This window comes from Marmota marmota, unplaced genomic scaffold (genome assembly GCF_001458135.2).
Source record: "Marmota marmota marmota unplaced genomic scaffold, marMar, whole genome shotgun sequence".
Lineage (NCBI taxonomy): Eukaryota > Metazoa > Chordata > Mammalia > Rodentia > Sciuridae > Marmota > Marmota marmota.
The window spans coordinates 3,154,782-3,176,407 of record NW_025999891.1 but is presented as its reverse complement, the minus strand read 5'-3'; the positions used below and the strand labels follow the sequence as shown (position 1 = coordinate 3,176,407).

At 35.4% G+C, this 21,626-nt stretch overlaps 1 protein-coding gene and 1 pseudogene across 4 annotated transcripts in view; one reads left to right on the top strand and one right to left on the bottom strand.

Annotated features, from left to right (window-relative positions):
* The window catches only part of Nsrp1 (nuclear speckle splicing regulatory protein 1), a 45,419-nt gene extending 24,667 nt beyond the window's left edge, over positions 1–20,752 (top strand). For all 4 annotated transcript variants that reach the window (XM_048793498.1, XM_015501044.2, XM_048793506.1 and 1 more), the window contains 5 exons: positions 9,524–9,580; positions 12,951–13,079; positions 13,923–14,130; positions 15,438–15,546; positions 18,966–20,752. In XM_048793498.1, coding sequence (XP_048649455.1) covers positions 9,524–9,580; positions 12,951–13,079; positions 13,923–14,130; positions 15,438–15,546; positions 18,966–20,034 — 1,572 coding nt within the window. In that variant the 3' untranslated portion in view covers positions 20,035–20,752. The remainder of the gene's footprint in view (positions 1–9,523; positions 9,581–12,950; positions 13,080–13,922; positions 14,131–15,437; positions 15,547–18,965) is intronic.
* LOC107155229 lies at positions 1,027–1,742 on the bottom strand (annotated as a pseudogene).
* Positions 20,753–21,626: the final 874 nt, after the last annotated feature.

The following is a 21,626-nucleotide window of genomic DNA, read 5'->3' as shown; positions in this document are numbered from 1 at the left end:
TTCCTGGGCAATGGAAGTAAACTGGTCCAGAAATGTTATCAGAAAATGGAGAATTTGGTTTTCAATGAACATAATTTTTAATGGCTTTATTGTTTCACACTTTTAGTTATCATGCAAGCATCTGATGATTAGAAGATGATATACTAGATTTTACCAATAGAAAATAAAAGACTGGGGCTGGGGTTGTGGCTCAGTGGTAGAGCGCTTGCCTCGCATGTACAAGACCCTGGGTTCGATCCTCAGCACCACATAAAATTAAACAGTGAGATAAAGGTATTGTGTCCAATTACAACTAAAAAATAAATATAAAAAAAGAAAAGACTGATAAGACAGATCTCTGCTCTCAAGAATTTTGGTCTGTAACATGAAAATGAATATATAGGTAAAGCAAGTCACTAAATATTATCAACTGAGACAGGTTAAAATTTTCAGAAAGGGTGCTTTGTTAGGATAAAAGCCATTTCTTATTGAGCAACCAGGAAAAAAGACAGATTGATCAGCCAGCTTTCCTTTGATAAGAATTGTATATGGGCCCCTATTCTTGTACACAGCTTCACTTCTTTTGTTCATTCTCTAGTCTCCTTGATTTTGACCTATTTTTGGCTACAAACTCTAGCTTTACCTATTTTGGGGTACCTGCTTTTTGTTCTTAAAATCATCCTTATACTGTAGTGTATATGCACTCCATATATAATTTGCTCTATATACAGAATTTCACCCTGCTGTTTAGCTGTCACAGTCTCTTTATCTGTTGTACTGTAAATTTATATTTGCTATCATCTTCCTACCTCTGAATTTGCTCTAAACCTGTGTTCTATATTTACTTGGCTTAACACATTCTTGCTCTTCGCTTATTTTTGAATGCGTCCATACTTCTAGTCTTCCTGAGTTTAATTCATTGAGGCTCCCTTGTAACTGATTTTCCACAGTGTTGGTCAGTCTGTCACTAGTTGAATCTTCTTTTCCCCTTCCAAGTATATGAATAACTACTTGAGATTGCCTATCAGCAGTAGTTTGGTACATTTTTCTCCACTATTTTTAGTGTAGGACCTGACATAATATTATCATTTTTAAATTTTGGTATCATTTTTTAATTTCAGCCCGGGGTGCTTAACCACTGAGTCACATCCCCAACCCTTTTTATATTTTATTTTGAGACCAGGTAGCTGGCTTTGAACTCCCACTTCTCCTTCTGAAATTACTGGAATTATATAGGTGTGTGCCACTGCACTTGCCTATTTTACTTTTTTTTCTTTTTTAATATTTATTGTGCCATGAATTCATAGGGAAAAGGTTCCAGCAGCTCAGGCTCCTTTCCATTTGTTCTCACAAAATGTGCTTTTTTGGGTAGAACAGGCTGGCGCTTCAGCTGAACCCAGTGTTTTCTCTTTGGCTTCCTTCTTTTTCTGATAATTTTTCTTCACACATTTCAGGAAGCTGTCTTGGCTCTGGAGTGCTTAATATGCTCCATACTCACATTAATTCTCTTGGCAAGAACCTTGCCCTTAGCTTATTCACAACAGTGGCAACAGCATGCTGGGTTACATTGTAGACTTTCCCAATTTTGCTATGATAACATTTGTGGGGCATTCTTTTTTGAACAGTACCCATTCCCTTAATGTCTACAATATCACCCTTCTTGTAAATTTGCGTATATGTGGCCAAAGAACAACTCCATGTTTTCCAAAAGACCTAGAGAACATACATCGGGTTCCTCTCCTCTTTCCCTTTGTGTTTGTCATTTTGACAAATTACCATCAACGTTAGATAGGAAGGAGTTGGAAAAGCATCAGGCCACCTGGTCCTATACCCCCAGTGCAGGAACCGGGCACCGCAGTTGGGTACACAGCCCACCATCCAGGCCCTACACAGCACTGGCTGCTCCCTGTCTGGCAGGACTAACAGGATGTGGACCCAACTGCCTACAACAGTGGATCCCAGATTGGGTGAAGAGCCTCACTAGTATCCTAGTGCATGGCATATGAGGCCACAGAGTTACAGTTCCAGCCTAAGGAACACAGGACCCTAGGAGCCACGCACAGTCCTACCTGAAAGATCTCGCCTATTTTACTTTTAAAAAATAAGTTTTATTGAAATGTAATTGACATATATATACTGCTATTAAAATTATATTTGGCTGTGTTTTTTAAAAATATTTTTAGTTGTAGATGGACACTATACCTTTATTTTGTTTATTTGGTTTTTTTATATGGTGCTAGGGATCAAACCCAGTGCCTCACGCATGCTAGGTAAGCAGTCTACCGCTGAGCCACAACCCCAGCCCCTGTTGGCTAAGTTTTGATGTGAGCTTATACCATGAAACCATTGTCACAATAAAGATAATGAACATGGCCATCACACCCCAAAATTTCTTTATCCCCTAATTATAATTCCTCCCTCCTGCCCTTTTTCATTCCTTTTCTAATCTTTAGACAGCTACTGGTATGCTTTCTTTAATACTATTCATTTTGTTCAGTTTATGTAATATATACTTGAGATGGAAGTGATATTTGACTTCTTCAGCATAATTATTTTGTGATTAATTCATATCATGTATATCAATAGGATGTTGGTGGTAACTTGGATTGTGTTTTAGACTTTTTAAAGTCAAATGGAAGGACTGTAGATGCATAGGTCAGAGGTAGAGCATTTGCCTAGTGAATAAGGCCCTGGATTCCATCTCTGACGCCTCAAAAAAATAATGATTGTGGCTGACACCTGAAATCTCAGCCGCTCAGGAGGTGGAGACAGGAGGATCATGAGTTCAAAGCCAACCTCAGCAAAAGCAAGGTGCTAAACAACTCAGTGAGACCCTGTCTCTAATTAAAATACAAAATAGGGCTGGAGATGTAGCTCAGTGGTTGAGTACTCCTGAGTTCAATCCCTGGAACCAATAATAATAACAACTATGTACATTTTTGTATTAAAGGATTTCTGTGGACATAGGTTTTCATTTCTCTTGGGTTAATTCATATGCATGGATTGTGCTTTACCACTGAACCACATCTCTTATTTTGAGACAAGGTCTTGCCGAGTCTGAACTGTGGGTCTTATGTTGCTGAGACAGGCCTCAAACTTATATTTAACTTTTTTGGTGGGGGTAGGGGTACCAGGGATTGAATTGAGGGCACTCGGCCACTGAGTCACATCCCCAGCCCTATTTTGTATTTTATTTAGAGTTGCTTAGTGTCTTGCTCTTGCTGAGGCTGGCTTTGAACTCTTAATCCTCCTGTCTCAGCCTCCTGAGCTGTTGGGATTACAGGTGTGCTCCACTGTGCCTGGCTTGTATTTAACTTTGTGTGTGTGTGTGTGTGTGTGTGTGTGTGTGTTGCTGAGGATTGAACCCAGGGCCTTGTGCATGTGAGGAAAGCACTCATGTACAGTTGTCTTTTCCATGAAGGTACTATATGGTGTATTAGTATTATATACTCTTTGATATAATTATATTGGGAAGAAATTGTCAACCTGTTGTTTTCCTATGGAATTATTTTAAATGAATATGTTTTAGGTTATTTGTATATTCTTCAAAACCTAAATGTTTGGGGCTGGGGGTGTGGCTCAGTGGTAGAATGTTTGCCTAGCATACATAAGGCCTTGGGTTTGATCCCTACTACCACCCCAAAACAAAACACCTCAAATTTTGGATATTGGAGGAAAGTGGAACAAACCAGGTGTTACCTTTTATAATGAGGACCCAGTAATAGATGTGGGACTTAATTGAGTTATCAGTGGGAGAACTGTTAAAACTTTTCAAAACTTCACATTAAAATCTTTTGGTGTAAGTATAATTGGATAGTATAATTTTCATAATTACAATAATTCTGAAGCACTCTTTGGAGACTGGGGATGTAGATGAGTGGTAGATAGCATGCCTTGCATTTTCAGTTCCCAGCACTGTAAGAAAAAAAGTAAAAACACCTTTCTGAATGAAATGATTTTCATAACATTTATTCTATCACATCTTCACAGTGTATCCTTGCTTTCCATTATACCTTGCCAGTATTGGGTAATATCATTTTTTAAATCATTATCAAATTTAAGTTTTCATATCGTTAATAGTGATGTATATTTTCTTTTCCAAATTTTGTTCATAGCCATGTTTTTTTTTAATTTTCCCCTGTTATAGTTTGTTTTAGGTCTGAGCTTATGTAATTAAAAATAACTTTTTATAACTCTTTTTTTAATTTTTTCTTTTAGTTGTTGGTAGGCCTTTATTTTATTAATTTATTTATATGCAGTGCGGAGAATCTAACCCAGTGCCTCACACATGCCAGGCAGGTGTGCTACCGCTGAGCCACAGCCCTAGCCCCTTAATATTTATTTTTTTAGACGTTGATGAACCTCTTTTCTTTAATTCATTTATTTATATATGAGAATTGAATCCAGTGCCTCCTCACACATGCTAGGCAAGTGCTCTACCAATGAGCTACAACCCCAGCCCTCTCTTCACAACTCTTAAACAGGCTTTGTATTTACAGGAGTTCTGTGAATGGGAGCAAGTAAAACCAATAGTAAAGATTGTTGAGTTATAAGACCTTTAATAAATGATCTGTTCCTAAGTTTAAATTAAAAAAAAGAACAGGAAGTTCTCATCTCTGAGTTCTCAGCACAACAGAAAATTGTAGCTGTAACCCATCTGCAGAAAGATTGATTCTTGAACTATTTTTCTTTAGCTAAGAGCTATTTTGGACAAGTGGATAGGTAAACCTCTTATTTTAGAAAGAAACCCATGAACAATCTTTGCTTATTGTGCTTTATTAGCTTTGGAATGATAGATTGATATCTGGAAAAAAATTCAGAATCTTTTTCTAAATATTTGTTCAGTGTTAAAAAGTTAGTACTTAAAAAGGTAATTTAATAATATAAATAGTGGGCTAGTATCTGTAATTTTATTCTGTTTCTTGGTGAAGGAGTTCTAATAATATTACAGGGCTACTTCTCTTTAGTAGTCATCACAACCCAGAAGACAACCCATTTAAACATGTAGGGTGACATAAGAAAGGTACACAATCAAGTACTTTCCCTTCCATTTGTCTGAGCTAATTATAAAGGTTTTATTTTCCCCCTTTTAGATAAAAAGATCTTCCATCTAGTCAAGCCAAATCTAACTATAGTGCGAAATGAAATGAAACAAACATTACATTGGTTAATTTTATTCTCTACAGTGAACAATGGAAGACAAGAAAATCCAGTTGCAGTGGGGTGTTTTGGTTTAGTTCAGTTTTGTTTTTTTTTTTTTTTTTGTGGTGCTAGGGGTTGAACACAGGACCTCGTGCATGTGAGGCAAGCACTCTACCAACTAAGCTATATCCCCAGCCTGCAACATTTTTTTCTTAATTTTATAATTTATGGGGCCTATACATGACCACATCTTTACTCTTATAATCGTGTGTGTTATAGGCTAGGTGTTTTCTTTTTTGTATTCATTTCTTCTTGGAAGTTAAAATGAGTAGAAACTACCAACTTTTCAAAAGTTAAAATGTTGACCAAATGCCTTCTTTTCCACTAGATTGTAAACTTTTTTTTTTTTTTTTTTTAACGGGGTGGCGTGGGGTGCTGAAGAGTAGGCAAGTACTCTACCACTGAGCTACATAAACCCTCAGCCCTAGATTTTAAGCTTTGTGTAGCACTTAATCTAATTACTATACACATAGTAGATGCAGAAAACATTTGCAAGCAATTTCCAGAGTTTTGAAAAGGTAATTTCCTGAGGTTTTTGGTAGGAAATCTATTTCAAAATATCTGTGTAGATTTTGCACTTTCAGTGAGCAACTGAACTTTTTGAACCTGTTTATAAACTGAAACAAAACAAAAAATTAAAGGCCCTTAAAGAGAGTAGTTTTTGTCTTTCTGAATTTAAAACTAATAATTTGTGGTTTTATGAGAAAGCACCATTAGTGAACATTTACCATCTTAAGTTTTTCAGGGAACTAGTCTTCAGACAAAATAAAAATAATTGTGTGCTAATTTTGGAATCAGTGATCATATTGTGTGGTGTGGTCACATTCAACCATAGGTTTTTTGGGGGTTTTTTGGTGTGTTTTTTTTTTTTAACGGCTATTTTGCCTTAGGTTTTGTAGGCTAGGGTATTTGGTGGTAGTAACTTTTTTGTGATTTCTAAACTAATCAAAATGCATTCCTTGAAAATAACGCTGTAAAAGCCAATCTCAAATGGGTGTATACTGCATGATTCCATTTGTTTAATGTTCATGAAATGTAATTACAAAGATAACAGATTAGTGGTTGCCAGGAATTAGGGAGGGTGGAAGAAGGATGGGTATGGTTGTAAAGGGGTAGCACAAAGCGTTCATGTCAATAATGGTTCAGTTATATGTATCTTGATTGGGGCCATAGATTCATGAAGCTACACAATTTCCTGGTATTGATGTTCTGTTTTATTTAAGCATGTTGTCAACATTGGGGGAGGTTGGGCAAAGGGAGTATAGTACCTCCTATATGTTTCTTTGCAACTTCTTTCAAATTTATAATTATTTTAAAATAAAGTTAGAAAAAATAAAACTGCTTTAATGAGTATTCCCCTCTCACCCCAAACCAGGGTGACTATTAAAGGCAGATAGATATCTGTTCAGTTGGCCTGTTCTTACTGTCAGATTGAAGCTTGTAGTTATTAGAGCAGCAAAGTAGAAGACTCCCTCAAAGGAGAGTTCTTTATAATCTACTCATGCTTTGGGGGTGGTGTATTTTTACTTATGAGTAGTTCCAAGTAAATCTCTTTGTCAATTCTAGAAAGTCATTTCTAGTTAAATCACAGCTCTTATGGTAATGTATGTATCTCTCATTTCCTATTTATTGATATACTGAACATAAAACCTTAAAGAATCTTGAAACATGGCAGCCTTTTAAATAGTCAACAAAATAGATTTTCCTATTTTCTTTTTTTAATTTTAATATTTATTTTTTAGTTATCGGCGGATACAACATCTTCGTTTTGTATGTGGTGCTGAGGATCGAACCCGGGCCGCACGCATGCCAGGCGAGCGCGCTACCGCTTGAGCCACATCCCCAGCCCAATTTTCCTATTTTCATAGGTGCAAATGTGATCATATCATGTAACTTCAAGTAGATATGGACCTTGTGTTTTATTAAGCACACTGAAAAATATATTTCAAAGTGGAATATAGTTGCATGCTTTTCTGGTGAACTCAGCCACGTGTCCAGCATGATAGCTTCATAATAGAGGTTCGAAGCATAGAAATTAACTGGTGAGTTTAAATTAAAGAGACATGACTCTCAGTTACCTTATTTGCCCAGCTCAGAGACTGCTCCTCCTAGCTCCTGCCTCCAGCCACCTAATGCGGTAGTGAGGTTAACACAAGAGGCCAGAGAGAGAGGGTGGGGGGGAACACGCCAGGGAGTGAGCTTTTATTGGGGAACAAAAAAATTCAAGGGAAAATTCCATCCAATGAAGATGGAGGGGGGCAGCATTCCAAGGTCAGGGTCAATGATTGGTCTTCAGGTCAGTGGTCAGGCACACCACCGCATGGACAAGCCCTCGCACCTGAGACAGGGTGGGGAAGGCTCTGACAAAGCTTGCTTGAGCACCTCTCACCCAGCCAGGGAGGTAACAAATCACTTCAGAGAATGGCTTCCCACAGTCAACAGTTTGTTTTAACAATCATATTCCAAGGGAAAAAAAAAACCTTAATTTAATGTGAGCATTTCTTTTTTTTTACTTCAAATTTAATATGAACATTTCTGAAGCCCTGTGTCATTTTAAATTTCTTGGTTTTTGTTTCTTTTGTTGATTTTTGTGGTGCTGGGGACCAAGAGCTCTGCCAAAGAGCTACATCCCAGCCCAAGCCCCATGTTCTTAAACATGAACGTAGTAATAGCAATATAAATGATAGCTAACTCTTTGAGTCAGCTACTAAGTGCTTTCTACATGTTATTTCATTTCATCTTCAAAAAAACCTTGGGCTAGGGATGAACCCATGGGCAAGGCCCTAAGTTCTTTCCCCAATACCAAGAGGTGGGGGAGGGGGGGACCTTGTGAGATAAATACTCTTGACTAGATGAGGAAACTGAACTAGAAAAAAGTTAAAATACCTGGAATAACAGAGTTAGACTAAAAGTCAGCCAAGATCCCCAGGTCTGCCTTGTGACCGTTATTTTGTACTTACTTCTTAGTGTATATATACAGTGTAGAAACTCTGAAGTTAGAGGTTAATAATATGATCACACTTATATCTTAGTTTTGTTTTATTTGTCAGGCACATATATGAAATATGTTTCTTTTCTTGCTCAGTTCCTTGTTTTCCCTGACTTACGCAGGAGAATCAAGAAAAATATATTTCATTTATGTTAATTTGAGTTATAAAATACATTGGAAATATTTATTATTATCAGTTTTCATGTTTAAATTGATATTCTAAGGAATGAAAACATTGTATCACTTAATAGGGAACCTTTGGGTATTAAGTTTATCTCTGTGATTATAGGGAACTGGAATTACATGTATTTTGTTGTTTGTTTCCATGGCGGGGAGAGCACCAATTACTGATACTGTACAACTGAAAATAACCAATAGGCTAAAACCTATGATCCTACGGCTGAGAGAGTGTGTGTGTGGGGGGGTGCGTTATAGCAGTTTTAGATTCACAGCAAAATTGAGAGGAAGGTATAGATTAAATTAATCAGTAGTTTTATATTTTAGATAAAATTCACATGCCGTGGTTTAGTGTTCATTAATATATTCACAATTCATACACAATGAAAGTGTGTAGTTCAGTTTTCATTAATAAATTTACATTATATGGTGTTAATGAATATATTCACATTATATACGTGATACTTCTTTTTTGGCACTGCTAGGGATTGAACTACATCCCCAGTCCTCTTTACTTTTTATCTTGACCAGCTGGCCACAAACTTATAGTCCACCTGCCTTGCCTTCCTGGTAGCTGAGAATAACAGTTGTATACTTCCACTCCTGGTCACAGTGATACTTAAAAAAAAAAAATTATGTATATATTTTTAGTTGTAGTTAAACACAATACCTTTATTTTTATTTATTTATTTTTATGTGGTGCTAAGGATGGAACCCAGGGCCTTGTATATGCTAGGCGAGCGCTCTGCCACAACCTCAGCGCCCCACCTCCCCAGTGATACTTTTTTAAAAAGTAAATTTTATTGTGTATATTAATGGTGTAACAACAAATTGTTAGGGGATATATAGTTTTTTTAAAAACTTAACTATAGTAAAACAAATTAGCATATTCATTATCTCACATTACTTTGGGATGGGGTTAAAAAACAATACCAAAAAAAATATATACCACTGAGCTATATCCATATCCCTTTTTTCAGGATCTCACTTAGTTGCCCACGCTAGCCTCAAAAGCCTCAGCCTCCCAAATAGCTGGGATTACAGGCATGCTGTACCCAGCTATCTTTCCCCTTTTTAACTATAAATAAGAAACCAGTTGCCAACAAGAATATTGGATAAGAAGTTTTAAATTGGTTTAATTGGTTTAAACAGTGACAGCATTTTTCTATTTTGTAGACCTCCGTGAGTGAAAGCCTTCAGAGAGAAGCTGCTAAGAAGCAAGCCATGAAACAGGTAAGGTGGATGAGTAAAATAAGTGCATTTGGTGAAGTGTGTTTCAGCTTATAAGGACCAGTTTTGATACATAGATGCTCAGACTAAAACACTATGTGTGTATAATGAAATAATTTTATGCTGAGTCATTTTTTATAATGTATAAAAATGTTTGCTTCATATAGATTACAGATGTCCTGTGTAGATTTTTAAAAGAAAAACACAATGAAGAATTAGAATTATCTTTTAAAATTCTCACAAACCTACCCACGTTCCTGATTAAGAAATCTGAAACTCAAAAGGGAAAAAATTTCCCTTATCATGATACAACTAATCATAGAAATAGACCTGAAGGTTTACTAATTTTTCTGCTTCTCCACCAGTATATCTTAGATTTTGCTGCTGTAGAACATAATTAAACAGTGGCAAGATAACCTTTCTCTCTCTCTCTTTTTTTTTTTTTTTCCCCTCGGTACTGGGGATTGAACTAAACCCAGGGGCATTTAACTACTGAGCTATATCTCCAACCCAGAGACACTTAACTACTGAGCTATATCTCCAACCCAACCCTTCTTTTTGTATTTAATTTAGAGGCAGAGTCTTACCAAGTTGTTGAGGCTGGGTTTGAACTCATAATCTTCCTTCCTCAGCTTCCCTACCTTCTGGGATTATAAGTGTGCACCACTGTGCTCAGCCATCTTTCTTCTTCATAGTTTGTTTTATGGTGGTGCTAGAGATTGAACTCAGCCTCACACATGCTAGTGAAGTGTGATACTACAAAACTTCATCCCCAGCCCCTATCCTGTTTTTTTTTTTTTTTTTAATAAATATTCCTTTTATGTTTGAAAAATGTTCATGAATACATTGGGCTAGTTATATTAATCTATATTTATTTATATTGATTTTTTTTGTCTGTTCTACTGAGAGACATATGCTAAATTCTTCCACTATAATTATGGGTTTTTCTGCTTTCTCTTCATATTTTGCTTTGATACATAAATTAATAACATAACTACTCAAGTACTCCCTTAGCAGCTCTTTTCATCACATATACAAAGACATGACAGTTTAAACAACCAACTTACAGTCTCCCTTTTCCCTGGCTTTCTGGATTTTTTGTTGTTGTTGTTGTTTTGGGTTTTGGGTTTTTTTTGTTTGTTTGTTTGTTTTTTTGGTATTGGGGATTGAACTCAGGGGTACCTTACCAATGAGCCACATCCCCAGCCCTGTTTTGTGTTTTATTTAGAGACAGTGTCTTGCTGAGTTGCTTATTAGCGCCTTTCTTTATGCTGAGGCTGCCTTTGAACTCGCAATCCTCCTGTTTCAGCCTCCTGAGCGCTAGGATTACAGGCGTGTGCCACCATGCCTGGCTGCTTTTTTTTTTTTTAAGGGTGGTGGTTATTATTTTTTAGATTTCATGTTTTCTTCTTTGGATTCTCCTGGCTGTTTTGAGGACGGAGCAGTGCCAGTTTACCATCTGAATAGGAAAATCATTCCTTTTCTAAAATTGAGAAGTTTTAAATAGTGTTCCAGAAAACAAAGGTTTTCAGTTAGCACGTGTAATAAAGTAAATGTAGATATGTAAAAACCTAAGAATGTTAGGTGGATTCTTTTGAATAACTACCATATCACTCTTACACTTTAAAGAATTTTTCTTTTGTTCCATATTGCAAAAAATTTTAATGTGGGTTAAAATATGTAAAATCTATCTCAGAAATTTATAAACTGGGCAAAAGGCTCAGACTTGTGAAACAACTAGAAAATAATAACATCAAGTGTAGTATTAAGGGTTAGAGTTGTAGCTCAGTGTTAGAGTGCTTGCCTAGCATGTGTGAGGCACTGAGTTCGATCTTCAGCACCACATAAAAATAAATGAATAAAATAAAGGCATGTGTCCATCTACAACTAAAAAAATATTTTTTTAAGTGTATTATTAAGAGTTGGGGGGCTGGAGTTGTGGCTCAGCAGTAGAGCACTCACCTAGCATATGGGAGGCCCTGGGTTCAATCCTCAGCACCACATAAAAATAAATAAAATAAAGGTATTATGTCCAACTGCAACTAAAAAATAAATATTAAAAAAAAAAAAAAGAGGGCCTTGGGTTGTGGCTCAGCGGTAGAGCGCTCGCCTAGCATGTGCAAGGCCCTGGGTTCAATCCTCAGCACCACAAAACAATAAATAAATAAAATAAAGGTATTGTGTCCAACTACAACTAAAAAATAAATAATTTTAAAAAAAGAGTTGAACATTGCAGTGTAGATAGAATGAATGTTCCACAAACTTTAAAAGAAAGAGATCATATCATTGTGTATTAAGGTCCTCAAAGAAGCCTTTATTTAAGATGTAGTGTTGAGCTGGCCCTGAAACTAGGTAAGATTTTAGTGGCCTGAAAGTACATGTAGAACATTAAAGATAGAAGGGACCATGATAAGCAAAGGCAGAGGATTTTATATAACTGATACTCTAAAAAGTTATTTATAAGTAATATTCTAATTAATAAATTACAAATATCCTCCATTTTAATATTATATTTGGAACCTTTTTTAAATGTTAGGAACTTTTAATGAAATAGTTCCTATCATTATATATTTTAAAACTCTATAAACATTTTGTTTTGCAGCTCAAACTTTTTTTTAAAGTGATATGAAATTAGGTGTGGGGGGCACACCTGTAATCCCAGCAACTCAGAAGGCTGTGTCAAGAGTAACACAAGTTCAAGGCTAGCTTCAGAAATTTAGCAAGGCCCTGTCTCAAAATGAAAGATAAAATAAAAAGGGCTGTGATATTGTTCAGTGTTTAAAAACCTCTGAGTTTAGTCCCTGGTATGGAAAAAAAAAAAGTGATGTGAAGACTGAGGGTATACTTCAGTGGTATAGTACTTGCTTAGCGTGCAAAAGGCCCCAGGTTCAATTATATGTGTGCGCCACCATGCCAGACTACTGTACCTTTTGATGTGGATAATATTCTGTTAGACTCTATTTTAGTTGTCATGTTGTTTAAGTTATCACAACTTGGGAAGTTAGTATAATTATTATCCTCTCCTTGATTGAGGAAAAGGTTAAATAAGCTGGGCAAAGTTCATGGCCAGCCTGGGCAACTTAGCAACACTCTGTCTCAGAATTTTTAAAAAAGGATGGGGAATGCAGCTCAGTAATAGAATACTTGCCTAATGATAAGCATAGAGCCAGAATGCAAATTCAGCCTGACTCCAGAATTTACGTTCATATTTTCTGTGATTGAAGGAGTTTTTATGATTTATTTTCAATTTATGAATCTTTTTAATTTCTCAGATAATTTTTTTAAAAACCATAGGATTTTGGCAGTAAGTATCAGCTGGGTTGTATTTTTGAAACATTCAGTTTTATTTATTTATTTGTTTGTTTGTTTTAAGACCAAACTGGAAATTCAGAAGGCCCTTGCAGAAGATTCTACTGTGTATGAATATGACAGTATTTATGATGAAATGCAGAAAAAAAAGGAGGAAAATAATCCCAAATTGCTTTTGGGAAAAGATCGGAAGGTTGGTAGCGAAATCAAACTTTCTTTGACCTCAACCAGCATTTTGTATCTTAATCTTAAGATGAAAATCATCTGAGGGATGATTAAAAGTATGTGCAATAATATTTTAGAGTCCAAAGGTTGATATCTGAAGTATGTGAAGAGCTCCTATTTTTAGATTATAGATTTGAATTTAGAACCCTGAAAGCTTTATATATAGTATTATTAACAGGATCCTAAGAGTGGATTATCTAACAGTTTTGTAAATTCTGTGTTTTGCTTTAATGACCTCAGCAAATACTTTTTTGAATTTTTTTCCTGAGAAAAGTCTGTGTACCAAAATTATGCTGCTATTCCCTTGTTCATGTTTACTCATGTTTTATTGTCTTCTCAATTTTGTTTTGCTTCCTAGCTGGTAATTGAATCATCTGCTTACACATATCCTGATCATAATTTTAGTATGAAAAAATTGGGGGTAGAGGGTATTGATCTTCACATCTTATAATATATCTATTAGTAGAATGAGATATCAAATTATATTGGAGCTGCTGTTTTAAATAATTTTCCAGTAAATATAAAAAACTCATAGAAATTTTCCTGATTAATTTATATGTTGAATTAAGAGAATACCAGTTTATCATGGAAAAAATACCACTGGGAAAGTGTTTTATTTAGTTTGTTTTGTTATTTTGAAAGCACAATCACATAAATTTCTATTTCTGCTGCACTTGATTTTTATTGAATTTTGACATGACATTCCTGTTTGGACTAACAATTTCAATGTTAGTGAATTCATGATAAAAGTTATAGAATAATAACAATTATTTTTTACTCCTTCCTAAGTAGTCTTGTTTTTTTCTATTAGCCAAAATATATTCATAACTTACTAAAAGCAGTTGAAATCCGAAAAAAGGAACAGGAAAAAAGAATGGAAAAGAAAATACAAAGAGAACGAGAAATGGAAAAGGGAGAATTTGATGATAAAGAGGCATTTGTGACATCTGCTTATAAAAAAAAATTGCAAGAGAGAGCTGAAGAGGAAGAAAGAGAAAAGAAGGCTGCTGCACTTGAAGGTAAAATGGGAAAAGGGAAAGGTAGAGGGAAACAGAATTTCTGCCTTATGGTTAGCCATTTGCTCTGTCACCAAACTTTGGACTTAATAATGTGATCATAATGTATGTATATGAATTCAAGGTTCAAGATATATAGTATTGTATAGTAGTATAAAACATGAGATTTGGGGGGGCTGGGGCTGTAGCTCAGTGGCAAAACGCTTGCCTAGAATGCTTGAGGCATTGGGTTCAATCCTCAGCACCACATAAAAAATAAACAAATAAAATAAAGGCATTCTGTCCATCTACAACTACAAAAAATATATATATTAAAAAAAAATGAGGTTTTTAACTAAGAACAATTGAATTCTACTTTAGTAACTGTTATTTCTACTGGACTTTTCACTTAGTTCTCATTTTGATCTCACTGTAATCATCATAAGTCATTGCAGTAGAACATGAATCCAAAAACACTTATTACAAGGTATATGTAATACCATAACATTTGTCAGAAACAATATAACTTTGAACTCTAATACTTGCTGAGATGAGAACCTAGAGTCACCACTTAAGAAGCATCAACTGAGCAGCTAGAAAAAGAATAGCGATCAAAGACAGAAGATATGTACAGGGACTAAAGAATATCTTAGTATTCTACCTTAGTGCTTTTTACTCATGGTCATTTCTCAAGAACTAAGTATAACATATACTTACAAATAATGTATTTGGTAAGTGCTGTTCAACTCTTAAGTGGAAAAAAAACAAATCTATAAAATTCTGTCTAGGCATGTACTATGTGTTCATTTAGACCACCAAGCAGCACGCTTTCTATAAAGGATCAAATAGTAAGTATTTTAGACTTATTGTCTATCTGATCTCTATTGCAACTCTTTCTCTCTGCCCAAGTAGCTGTGGACAAAAACAAATAGGAAGGCTGTGTTCCAATAAAAACATACTTATAAAAATAGGTATCAGCCAGTGCAATGGTACATGCAGTAAATCCCAGTACCTTGGAAGGATCAGAAGTTCGAGGCCAGCCTCAGCAACTTAATGAAACACTTGGCAACATTGTAAGACCCTGTTTCCAAATAAAAATGGACTGAGCGGACATGGCTTAGTTCTTAAATACCCATGGATTCTGTTTCCAGTACCTAAAAAACAATAATAGGCAACAGACCAAATCTGACCTGTAGACTATAGTTTGCCAACTCCAAATGTAGAAGAACAGAATACATACACATCTCAGTGTGATATTTACTCTACACATGTAAAATGAAAATGCATTATGCCTTGTTGAATATTATATTCTGTCTTTTGCTTTCCCTTAGCACGTTTGGATGTAACCAAACAGAAAGACCTCAGTGGATTTTATAGGCACCTATTAAATCAAGCAGTTGGAGAAGAGGAAGTACCTAAATGCAGCTTTCGTGAAGCTAGGTGAGAGGTGGCAAATGGAATATTAGAATATACTGATAATAATCTTGGTTATGGGGTCATTTTAACACTCAGAGTATCACAGCATTGCATGTTATACTGTCCACCAAACTGACCTAACTGAATAGCTAAGAATTTGCAGTTTCTTGATATAAATATCTATAGATTTACTTCAAGATCATTTTTATTCTGCAGTTCACAAAAATAATTACAATTTATGTCAGAACATTCTCTGTCATTTAATTTAATATTATCATAAAACCATGTCAGATGTAATAGTGTATGTGTGTAATCCTAGCTACTCAGGAGGCTGAGGCAAGAGTATCTCAAGTTTGAGGCCAGCCTCAGCAACTTAGCAAGACCCTATCTCAAAAGAAAATGGGCTGAGAGGTAGAGTGCCCCTGGGTTCTAATCTTAGTACTGGAGCAGCAGTGGGTATAGCTTCTATAAAAACCAAAGACATATTAAACTTCTAATGTACAAATTTCTGATTATCTGTTTCATGGGTTTTATGAATAATTTTAAAGGATAAGCAAAATCAAGTTATGGTGTTTTGTTTTCTTTGTTTTAAACTCAAAATATAGATTTCTCTCATGGCCCTGGTGCCTTACAAGGACTGATGTGAGAATTAAGGAGAAATTTGGAATGAATGAGGTATCATACAACACTCTATGTGCTGTTTATATAGTATTTAAATGTAAAGCAGTTTATAAAAGGAAAGTGGTTTATTTTCTTAACTAGAACCCAATCTTCATAAAACAGAAGATTCACATGCCAGCAGCTAACACTTCACTGTCCATTACGTAACCACTAGTCACATGTAGCTATTTAAACTAAAAATAAATGAAATCTAAGCTTTTAATCAACAGTGGCCATATTTCTTTTTTTTTTTATTTCCTTTCTTCTACTGTTTTTGATGTTGACTTACTCCTCTTTCTCTAGGACTTTGAGATATAATGTTAGGTCATTTATTCGTTGACTTTATTTTTTTTTTTATTGGTTGTTCAAAACATTACAAAGCTCTTGACATATCATATTTCATACATTAGATTCAAGTTGGTTATGAACTCCCAATTTTACCCCAAATACAGATTGCAGAATTACATCGGTTACACATCCACATTTTTACATAATGCCCTATTAGTAACTGTTGTATTCTGCTACCTTTCCTATCCTCTACTATCCCCCCTCCCCTCCCCTCCCTTCTTCTCTCTCTACCCCATCTACTGTAATTCATTTCTCTCCTTGTTTATTTTCCCATTCCCCTCACAACCTCTTATATGTAATTTTGTATAACAATGAGGGTCTCCCTCCATTACTATGCAATTTCCCTTTTCTCTCCCTTTCTCTCCCACCTCATGTATCTGTTTAATGTTAATCTTTTCTTCCTGCTCTTCCTCCCTGCTCTGTTCTTAGTTGCTCGCATTATATCAAAAAAGACATTTGGTATTTGTTTTTTAGGGATTGGCTAGCTTCACTAAGCATAATCTGCTCTAATGCCATCCATTTCCCTGCAAATTCCATGATTTTGTCATTTTTTAGTGCTGCGTAATACTCCATGGTGTATGAATGCCACATTTTTTTATCCATTCATCTATTGAAGGGCGTCTGGGTTGGTTCCACAGTCTAGCAATTGTGAATTGTGCTGCTATGAACATCGATGTAGCAGTATAACAGTGGCCATATTTCAAGTATTGAGATGCCATATTTGGCTAATGATTATCATCCTGGATAGCTCACAGACTGCTATTTCTTCAGACATTTCTGTTAAACAGTGCTGGTCTAAAAAGCAAAGGATTGGAGGATTTAAAATAAAATTATAAGGTATTATCATGGGATAGTAAGGTAATTATGCTATAAATATATAGCTGAAGGTAAAAAGGAGAATTTGTCCTAAACATGTAAATAAGCAGACTTTCTTGAAAAGAAACATTCTATTTAGAAGATCTGTGTCTGTGTGTTGCTAGAATTATATTTATCCCCAGTCATCCCCAAACTGATAGGTTTTGATTATAAAATTTATGAGAATCCGGTTATGGTGGCGCACTCCTGAAATCCTGGCAGCTTGAGAGGCTGAGGCAGAAGGATTGCAAGTTCAAAGCAAGTCTCAGCAACTCATCACTTACAACTCAATGAGACCCTATCTCTAATAAAGTATAAAAAAAAAAAAAAAAAAAAGGTCTGGGGATGTGGCTCAGTGGTTAAGCACCCCTGGGTTTAATCCCCAGTACCAAAAAAAAAAAAAATGAGGCTCATGAGTCTAATAAAGTATATATGCAGAATTAGCTTTTAAATGGAAGTTATAATGCATTATGACTTCTCAGTTTCATCTGGTGTAGTTTTGAGTCATTTACATAGTACACTTCTGAGTTTAATAATTGAATTTCTAATTAGTAGTAGTTTCTTTAGTCAAGGTAGTTCTAGTAGAGTTCCAAGAGAACTAAAGTTGTTGTTAGTGTGTGTGATAAGAATGAATCAGCTGGGCAAGGTGGCACACACTTGTAATCCCAGCAACTGAAGCAGGAGGATTGCAAGGCAACTTAGTGAGACACTGTCTCAACATTTTAAAAATAGGATTGGGGATATATCTTAGTAGAAGAGCACTTTCTAGGGCTGAAGATGTAGCTCAGTGGTAGAGTGTCCCTGAGTTTGATGCCTAGCACTTTGAGAGAAGAGAAAAAACAAAACAGAATGTGTGAGTACTGTCACTAAGTTAACCAACTGATCAGCTGGAAAAATGTAGATGATTCAAGTAATTTTAGTATTGACTTAACAGACAGATTCATATATTTCTATTTTATTATGATCATTATGAAGATTGCTGGTGCACTTTTAATCACAGGGAAGATTAATTAGTATTATTTAGGAACCAGATGTGGTATATATGTATATAGTCCCATCACATGGGAGACTGAAAGGTAGGAGGATCCCTTGAATCCATAAGTTCTAGACCAACCTGAGCAACATAGTGAGACCCTGGATAAAAAATAAATTGGACTTGCCACTAATTTGCTTTGAAAAGATTATCTTCATGTACTTCTAGGATTATTCTTTATTTTTTTGAAAGAAAGAAAATGAAAAAATCTAACAAAAATCACAACTTTTAACTTCATGCTGTGAAAATAGGGCTTTGATCCAAAACAGTTTTCCCAATTAGTCTTTGTCTTGGCTTAGCAAAAAAAAAAAAAAATGAAAAACTTGTATAGATCCCTGTCTATGAACATTCTAGTAGTCCAAGAGAGAACGGCTGATTTTCTCTTATTTCATTTCTACAAATATTAAAAATATTCTGAATTGTTTGAACATGCTAGTTTATAAAGTAAATAGGTATGATTAAATATTGAGAAAAATAATATGAATGCTTCATTTGCTTTCTATAATGTGCACCTTATTTTTTTATTATTTTATTTTTTTTTACATAGTTTTGAAAGGACTGGAATAAAGGAAGAGAAATCAAGAGGTTACTCTGATGAAGTAAATTCAGAGAACAGAGTACTACAGGAGAAATGCATTATCCAGACTGGTGTAAAGAAGGAGGAAAACCCAGATGCAGACAGTGACTTTGATACCAAGAGCAGTGAGGATGATGAAATTGAAGAAAACAAAATGAACTGCCGAAGGCCAAAGGTCATAGAGACCTCTAGGAATTACTCCAAGCATCACAGGAATCAATCCCACTCACCGTCATCTAGTGAAGAAAGAGGACATGGTTCCAGACACCACACCAAAAGTTCCAAGTCAAGAGGGCATGAGAAGAGGGAAGATCCACACCAAGAGAGGCAGTCCAGAGACCAAGAGAATTATTATACTGACCGTGACCACCAAAAACAAAAGGATTCTCATAGGCACAGAGAGGCCAGTCATAGAGATTCCCACTGGAAGAGGCATGAACAAAAAGATGCATCAAGGGGAAGAGATCAGAGAGAAAGAGACGATAGAGAATGGAAAAGGGGGAGAGAGAGGGAGAAATATTCCTCTAGAGAACAAGAAAGAGATAAACAACAAAATGATCATGACCAATGCATTGAGAGAGGAGGAGAGAAGGAAGAGAAAAGCAAAACAAAGAAGGAACACATGAAAATAAGGAAGGAAAGATATGAAAATAATGATAAGTACAGAGATAGGGAAAAACAAGAGGTAAGTGTTCAGCCTTCAGAAAGAAATCGAGACAGACGGGAAGGCAGCCCAAATTCTAAGGCAGAAGATGAGTTTCTTGACCATGAAAGATTCAGCAAAATAAGAAACATGGAAAAGGACAAAGAAAGAAGAAAAGACAAACCCTCTAGTTCTGAAACACCACTGGGAGCAAAACACAGACTCACAGAGGAAAGGCAAGAACAGGACAACGAACAAGAGAGACCACCTGAGGCAATGAGCAAGTTTGCAAAGCGAAACAATGAGGAAACTGTAATGTCAGCTAGAGACAGGTACTTGGCCAGGCAAATGGCACGGGTTAATGCAAAGACCTATATTGAAAAAGAAGATGATTGATGGCTGCTCCCAACAGGAAGATCTGCGGAAGAACAAAACATTGTTAACTCCTGGAATTTGCTTTGTAAAGGCATAAAGAAATATATTAGGAGTGGCTTGGGAAGGTATTTTTAAACATAATCCAAAATTCACTTTTTTATTTAGGTTTAAATTAGAAGTCAGTCTTTTTATCTTGAATGTTTAGCTGAATTTATATATATATATTTCCTTGTTAATAGCACATTCTTGATTGTATGCAAGAACCATGAGTGTGTACCAACCCCCCCCCCCAGGTTCTTAGAGAGGAAAATTGGCTCTATATCAACTATTAAAAAATAAACAACTGGGGCTGGGTTTGTGGCTCAGTGGTAGCGCGCTTGGCCCACACGTGCAAGGCCCTGGGTTCGATCCTCAGCACCACATATAAATAAATAAAATAAAGTTATCATGTCCAAGTACAACTACTAAAATAAATATTTAAAAAAAAATAAAAATAAAAAAAATAAACAACTCTCCTAATAATGTTGCTTTTGTTGCAGGATATGTTTTGTTTTATAAATATTGTATTTTAGATAAAAATATGTGAGTTTGATAAGTATAATAGAGAAAATTGTGACTTTTTATGTTCTGAAATTTGTAAAAAAGTGTAAAATATGTATCATGCATCTTGTTTAACTTCTTGACCTACAACATACTTGACTAAATGAAAATAAAAATAATGATATGCCTGTACTTTTAATTCATGCTTTTATGTTTAAAGTAATTTCATTTATGTCACAATTCCTCTTTTTGTTTAGTAAAAATCACTTTACTTTGTAATTCTGAAACCTTGGAAGTTAATAAATTATATATGTATTACATCTATCTAAGAGTGAAAAGATGGAGACATTTAGCCTAAAATCCAGATGGCAAGGTGCAGTGGTGCATGCCTATAATCCTACATCTCGGGAGACTAAGGCAGGACTGATCACAGGTTCAAGGCCAGCTTCAGCAACTTTGCAAGACCTTATCTCAAAAATGTATTTTTTAATAGTTTTAGTTTTTTGTTTAATATTTATTTTTTAGTTGTAGTTAGATGTAATACCTTTATTTTATTTATTTTTATGTGGTGCTAAGGCTCGAACCTAGTGCCTCACACATGTGAGGCGAATGCTCTACCACTGAGCCACAACCCCAGCACCTCAAAATTTTTTTTAAATTGAAAAAGGACTATGGGTATAGCTCAGTGGTAAAGCACAGCTGGGTTTAGTCCTCAGTACCAAACAAAACAAAACCAAGTGACCTATTTCTGAACATATCTTAAATACTCTTTTTTTTTTTTAAGTACATCTTATTACAAGTAAAACTGGGATTTCTATCCTAAGTTTTGAGACTTCTTAGCATTGGAAATTGTACATGTAAAGTATTCATGGAGAAAGAATGAATGCTTTGGAGAAAATATTTTTTTAATAGGTCTTCTCATTAAGAAAAGTCTGTTTATATCTCTGATGCTGCTTTTTTAGATTTTATTATACCTTTAAAACCAGGAAGGAGGAGCTGGGGTTGATGCTCAGTGGTGGAACACTTGCTTAGCATATGTGAGGCACTGGGTTTGATTCTCAGCAACTCATATA